The 7,302-nt window shown below is 43.2% G+C and overlaps 1 protein-coding gene across 1 annotated transcript in view; it reads right to left on the bottom strand.

Annotated features, from left to right (window-relative positions):
• Nucleotides 1–4,371, bottom strand: part of SPTAN1 (spectrin alpha, non-erythrocytic 1) — a 79,516-nt gene extending 75,145 nt beyond the window's left edge. The window contains exon 1 of the mRNA XM_008058307.2: nucleotides 4,327–4,371. Coding sequence (XP_008056498.2) covers nucleotides 4,327–4,359 — 33 coding nt within the window. The 5' untranslated portion in view covers nucleotides 4,360–4,371. The remainder of the gene's footprint in view (nucleotides 1–4,326) is intronic.
• Nucleotides 4,372–7,302: the final 2,931 nt, after the last annotated feature.

Below are 7,302 nucleotides of genomic sequence, written 5' to 3'. Positions count from 1 at the left end.
GCAGGTCGAGGTTGCAGTGGCCGGGAGCGGCCACTGCACTCCAGCCTGGGCAACAGAGTGAGACTCCAACTCAAAAAAAAAAAAAGACCAGCCTGGGAACTTGGTGAGAACTAGTCTCTACAATAAATCAAAAAATTAGGCCAGGCATGGTGGTTCAGCCTGTAATCCCAGCACTTTGGGAGGCCAAGGCGAAAGGATTGTATAAACCTGGAGTTTTGAGACCAGCCTGGGCAACTTGGTGAGACCTCATCTCTACGATAAATCACAAAAATTAGCTGGGTGTAGTGGTGTGCGTCTGTAGTTCCAGCTACTTGGAAGGCTGAAGCAGAAGGACTGCCTGAGCCCAGCAGGCTGAGGCTGCAGTGGCCGTAAGTGTGCCAATGCACTCTAGCCTGGGTGACGAAATGAGACTTCAACTCAAAAAAAATTTACTTATTTATATACTTTCTTTGTTCTCAACCCTGAGGAAACAATTACAATGAAATTACATCAGAAACTTATGTATCTACTTTGCTTGCTTACAAAATTTTCTTGTAAAGAAATTTTCTGAGGAAGCTATAGTTATACATAGAAAATAACTACACTGTGAGCTCCTGAAAGATGTCTATGCCTTCAGGATTAGAGTATATGGTATTGTAGTACCTCCTACCACAAGACTCACTGCATTTCTAAAATCCTTTAGCTGACACGGACATTTCTAAGGAATCACATCTGGGCAGCCCTTTATGATGGAAAAAAAATCTGCATCCTAAAACTGCAAAGTTTTTCCACTCAGGCCCAGCTTGCTGATTTGACCCTACCAATCCAGGGAGCCAGCCCAATGCGGACCTGCTGAAATTAACCAACCTAAAAGGCCCTCTTTGTCGCTCCAGTGAAGTAGAACAAGTCAATTCTATACCAAGTGCTTTGGTCAGGCAATAATGGACTGTTCTTTCCTGCAGTAGATCAGCTGATGTCAGTAGGTGGGAGCTCTGCCAAGCTACAACTGCCTGTCTCTGGGGAGTTGGCATCTGAAAGTCACCAATGTGCTCCCACTGCAGTCGGCATTCAGAATTTTCATTTGTGTGACTACAGAAGACCCAAAAAAAGATGAGGGGTTAATAAGAGTTCTCTTCCTTAACCTGATAGGGAGTTATCTCTAACTTACCTACATGAGTTCCAGTTTCTTTTTGCTTCTAAAGGGTCAATGCTACAGACTACATTAAACACAGGAGAATTCTCATAAATATCACCAACAGGTTGGGCTCAGTGGCTCAGCCTGTAATCCCAGGACTTTGGGAGGCCGAGGCGAGTGGATTGCCCAAGCCCGCGGGTTCGAGACCCGCCTGGGCAACTCGGTGAGACCTCATCTCTACAATAAATCAAAAACTATCCAGGCGTGGTAGTGTGCGCCTGTAGTTCCAGCTACTTGGAAGGCTGAGGTGAAAGGATTGCCTGAGCCCACAGGTTGAGGCTGCAGTGGCCGGGAGCATGCCACTGCACTCCAGTCTAGGTAACAGAGTGAGACTCCAACCCAAAAAAAAAAAAATCACCAACAACTGTTGCCACCTAAAGGTGCTACAACATCTCACCCAAAACTGTCAAAGCCTGTTGTCCAAGAGAACTTCTTGGACTCTCCTGTGCACACCACATTCCTTCCGTGACTTAGGCTGCATGCTCCAAGAACCCCACCCCTGCCCTGGCAATGTGCAGCAGACTGATAAGGCAGACTCCAGAGAGAATGTTCCAGGCCATATGGGATTAATGCCTTTTGAGAACGCTAGAAAGGAAAAATCTGGGAAACGTGCCATTAAAAAACAAACTCCAACCTCACCAGCCTATCTATCTACTCCACTACCTACCTAAAAGCCACAGCGAAGGCGACTTCCTAGGAGTACAATCAACTGATTGCTTATCTCAAAGCAGCCCATCACCTCTGATTTTGCCAATCAAGTTCGTGCACATGGCGACCGAAGGAGGGGAGACAAAGTGCTAAATGTATTCTCTATATGCTAAAGGACCACTTCCCATTTAAGGGAACTGAAGAAATAGAGAAGACTGAATACGTAGGCTACTTATAAATGCTGCAATGCAGCAGTCAAAATGTTAGCTGCATCATTCAGCAAGTAATGTGAATTGATCTCAGGGGGACAAAACAGGAATTACAACTATGTCCTCTATTGTAATAAGTAAAATGAATTTGTCAGCATTCTTACAGTGCTGCCAGACCTCTGGGAAGGACAAAGGGAGTTCTAAAGATACACATTTTGGCTAGAAATTTCTAATTTAACCCAAAGATACAGCAAACCTCAGAATGACTTCCCAGACTTAACACAAACTTATACATGTTAGCAACTGAAAATGGATCCCTACAAAGAGGCTAGATGTGGGTATCTTGGTCTTCTTGAAAAATGCCAAGAGACAGCTGTTTGCAACAGTTCTTGGTACTTGGGAATTTTTAAATGCCTTATCCTAATCTACAGAAGCTAGATGCCTCACTGTATAAGATATATGTCCAACTTTGGGGAGCAGTGGGTGGGACTCACAATGTGTTAAGCAACACAAAGGACTGCAGATATACACATTTTCAAACCAAAGGTCAAATGCTTTGGCTTCTGCAAACTTGGCAGCTGTGGTGAGTGGCTTAGGACACCCTCGCACAGATCATAGAGTGTGGAAGAATTTAGCAATCAGAGCTTCTCTATGGAACCCCAAAAGAGAAGAAAATTAGTGAAAGGAGTCTCTATTAAAAACAAAGCATTGGAACTGCTATTCTTTCAGCAAGCTGGATGTACTATATAGATGTAAAAGGCATTTGGAATACTACAAATTAATTCTGCTTTTCAGGCAGGACACCAGATATATTGTTTTGCAAGAAAGGGACTCTTAGGGACTAACAGGATGAACGGATCATTTGACTCTATGGAAAAATTCATAAATATCACCCAAAGCAAAAGGTCACAGACACCATTCATCAGTTTTATTTTTGTTGCTTAGTCAGAGCCCAAATGTGCAGAACCGACAATACCTTTTTTCCATGGCTTAGAAAGCCAGCCTATTACCAAATTTTAGATTTGCAAAGCAAGAGAACGCTATCCATGGATATGGAAGGGCTCCCCAGAGAACAAACCACCAAAGAATTGGTTAGCACCCAAAAAATTATATACCAGTTGATTCTTAGATCAAACAAAATTAACCCCAAACCAGCTTAGCTGCAGATTTTAGTGGCAAATTCTACGGTAAGCAGAGAAGTAAATAATACCTAAAGTAAAACTTTTGACACCATGGATAAAAACAACAAATATTTTTGCTTAAACCACATTCCAATTAGGATTGTGGATCAGCACGTCAGCCTTCAAATAGATTACTTCATTTCAACTTGTTAGCACAATTCTGCAGAGGTGAGCAGGGACTCAGCTTTAAGGAGGCAGAAGATTCATACTGCATTGCATCAAAATCCAGAAACGCAGAGAAAACTTACTTTTGAATGTTTCCCAAATACTATCTTGCTGCGACTTACCTTTTAACCTGTAAAATTCAGATGAGAGGTATTTTAGGGGCAACATAGTTACTATGACTCTAAACAGGAAAAGGTTATCATGTGGCCCATTTTTATAAACCTCATTTAAGTAATTAACTGATCTGATTTATAAAAGGGCCTGCCTTGGATTTCTCACCTATAATCACTAGAAATGTCCAAAGTTTATCATTCTCATATTGTGATATTGAGATATTAATTGTAAGCATTTTTCTTTTTGAAAAAGGTCCAATACAGCAAGCACTCAAAAACTGTACACAGATAAAACACATACAGAGCTTTAAAAAAGAAACATAAAAACATAAGCTCCATTTCATTATAGAAATTGTGGCAGAAGAAATCAATGGGACAAAAAACAAACCCAAGTTTACAATATTTGCCAAATTTTAAAAATACTATCCTTACTACATATTTTCAGATTTTTTCCCCCAAATATCTGGGATAATCCGTTTAGTCCCTTGGTTCTTAAAAACCAAGTAGCCATCGATTAAAAAAAAAATATCAGCAAACACTACATGCAAACACCAGGATGGTGATAAGTTAACATATTCATGCTTTAAAGAGAAAGAGAGGAAGGTAAAAACAGGAAGCTTTGGAAATTTTAGAGTCAATTTACTAAGACTTCCAATATTGTAACACTAAAAAAAAAACCCCAAACAAATCCTAGCCAATCTGCTAACAGAAAGGTCATGCAGGCAGGGTTTTTCCCCCTCTCTTTGGATCATTCAGCCTCTCTGACACAAATGTGTCTTCACTGCAAGCCAGGCAAAACCAAAAAGGCAACACATTTCTGCATGCTGGTCAAATACCTGGACTCTGCGTTTACGAAACGATGACAACATGATGGAGGAATGTGGAGTCTGAAGAGGGAGGGGGAAGAGCAAGATCATCAAGCTTCTGAGGGCAAACTAAACACAATCATTTCAAAATGAGGAAAATAGGTCTTCAAAAGTACACAAATAAAGGTAAAAACCTGACTCCAGATAGCTTTCCAGGGCTTCCTCTTTGACATTCTGCCCAGTGTCTAAATCCCACCGGGGATTTACAATGTGGAAAGAGAACCAAGGTTCCTAGGTCCTAACAATTACTATTCATCTAGATGCACTGCCCTGGCCTTGTCACACTCTGTTGGGCCTCAGTTTCTCCACCTGTCAAAGCAATAATATTGAATAATATACTAAACATGCCCTCCTTCTACCCTTTTTTTTTTTTGAGTGGGAGTCTCACTCTGTCGCCCAGGCTGGAGTGCAGTGGCACTATCATGGCTCACCACAGCTTGGACCTCCTGGATTCAGGCGAACCTTCCACCTCAGCCTCCCAGGTAGCTGGGACTACAGGTACATACCACCACACCCGGCCAATTTTTAAAATTTGTGTAGAGACAAGGTCTCTCTATGCTGCCCAGATGGTCTCAAACTCCTGGGCTCAAGCAATCCTGTTGCCTTGGCTTCCCAAAGTACTGGGATTACAGGCATGAGCCATCGTGCCTGGCCCTGATCCACATCCTGATAAATTTTATTTTTTTTGAGTTGGCATCTCACTTTGTCACTCAGGCTGGAGTGCAGTGGCATGCTCATGGCCACTGCAGCCTTGACCTGCTGGGCTCAGGTGACCCTTCTGCCTCAGTCTTCCAAATTGCTGAAACTACAGGCACACGTCACCACACCAAGCTGATTTTTTCTGATTTATTGTAGAGATGAGGTCTCGCCAAGTTGCCTAGGTTGGTCTCATGGGCTCAGGCAATCCTCTCACCTCCCAAAGTGCTGGGATTATAGGCATGAACCACCAGGTCTGGCCTCATTTTGATAAATTAATTGAGAATCCCAGGACTCCTAAATCCCCTTCCATAAAAGACCAATAAAAGAGCATGATTTCATGAAATCATCAGAAGCAACACAGAACTCAAACTGCAAAAATGTGACTGGGGCCTAGTGTGCTGGAACAGTTACTTTACAAAATCCTATTTCCTGCTCAAAATTGGTACAAGAGGAATATGTACCCCCAAAAGAGGTGGAAGGGAGGTGATGGCTCACAGCACAGCTGCCCCAGTCAAGGGGACCCAAGTGATCGGCTATGCGGTCCCTCCTCCCCATTCCTGGAGGCAGCATCTGCCACCAGGGCTTTGCATTCTTTTACCGCCTGGCCACAGCTGATGTGGTGTAGCAGGCCCGAGAGCATAACTATGGAGTCCTTGCACTACCCACGGAAGATTGATGACAAAGGCAGGCCAGCCTCGGGCCCACTGTCTGGCCCCAGTGTGGGCTCAGCCAGGACAGGACGTGAGCTCCCCGTCTCAGGATCCGCGGTTGGCCCCACCCTTGGGGATGAAGGCAGGCAGAGAAAATTCTAACTCAGGGAACGAAAAGATATATGTAAAACAGCTATCCCACCTCAACCTCTTCTTCAGATTGCTTGACATGCTTACACTGGAGCTTATGACATATCAGATTTCTCCAATTATTAGATTACTACAAAACACTGCTGAGACCAAAGCAGATCAGAGAGTAAGTTACTAAGCTGATGATTTGTCATAAGAACTGCTTCACACTTGTCCATTATGGAGCAAATCCTCCTTTCGAGTCCCTTCATCTAGGTCCCTGGATAACAGTTAACACACTTTGAGGGTCCCTTTGAGTACTTATTGGCCCAGTTACTAAAAAAGGCTTATTGTTAATTTCTTGCACAGAGGCCCTTACTGCAGCACATTTTTCCCCCTGCAGCACATTTTTTAAACTTTGACTTCAATTTGACCTTTCAAAAATCTAAGACATTAGTTGCAATGAAAAGGAAAATAAATGACTAGTTAAAGGAGTCGGAACCTTGGCTCAGTGGCTTCATACAGCTAAGGGTTCCTGCTGGTATCTCCAAGATTTTGTTTCTGGGCTCCAAGACACCCCCACCCTTCCATCTTTGATAGTCTGTTTTACTTAGGTCCAATTGCTATGACGACGCAATTTCTCAACACATTATGAAAATATTTCATATGGTCTCTCTTTTAGTCTTATCAAACAGCTCTGATGGCAAGTTTTTCTAAAATATCATGATCAAGACAGAACAAAAGGCTTAAATATTTTAGGATCGATTATATAAAAGAGATCTGGTTAGATGTTGGAGCAGTTCAAGCATCATCTCAGTTTAGTTCTCTGGGCTTATGCATTCAGGTTTTTCATTTAAAATATATTCAGCTCACTTTAATAAACCTCTTATTTAAAATATATTTTACTCCAGTATATGAAAGAGATTTTGTAGAGCAATTTTCTTTGGGAAGCGCCTAATCAAATTCCCAGGGACGGCTTTCAGACAAAAGACTGCTCTATCATTCGACATTGGCATGGTTGTAGAATTTTTGACAAATAAAATTGGGACTCGAAAAGACCCAGGCTCAGGAAAAAAAACAACACACACAAAAAACAAGAACTCTAAGCGATTGAGTTATTTGATTTGGGTCTCGTACCTAGCAAGCACCGCAGCCACCTATTATTTGCAAGCAAATCACAATCTGGGAGAAAAATGTTTATTGCAAGGAAGAAAAAGGAGACGGTCGGTCTTGGACCCTTCTGCGTTCGGAGAGAAGGGCCCAGATTCTCCATCCAGGATGAAATTAAGGTCAAAAAGCCCTTCCCTCGGCCCCGGGCTCTTCCTCCTTCGAGGCTGGCCGGCGCGATCCGGCAGAACGAGCTGCAGAAGTCGCTCCCCACCCAGGGAAGGGACGGGGGCGGCGCGGGGAGCGCTCCGCAGGGAGGCGACGGCCAGGATCCCGACGAGGGCGCCTCCACCCACCTGCC

Source organism: Carlito syrichta, unplaced genomic scaffold, assembly GCF_000164805.1.
Source record: "Carlito syrichta isolate Samal-C Ts95f unplaced genomic scaffold, Tarsius_syrichta-2.0.1 Scaffold303289, whole genome shotgun sequence".
NCBI lineage: Eukaryota > Metazoa > Chordata > Mammalia > Primates > Tarsiidae > Carlito > Carlito syrichta.
Note: the sequence above shows the minus strand (reverse complement) of the source record. Positions and strands in the feature narration are given on the sequence as shown.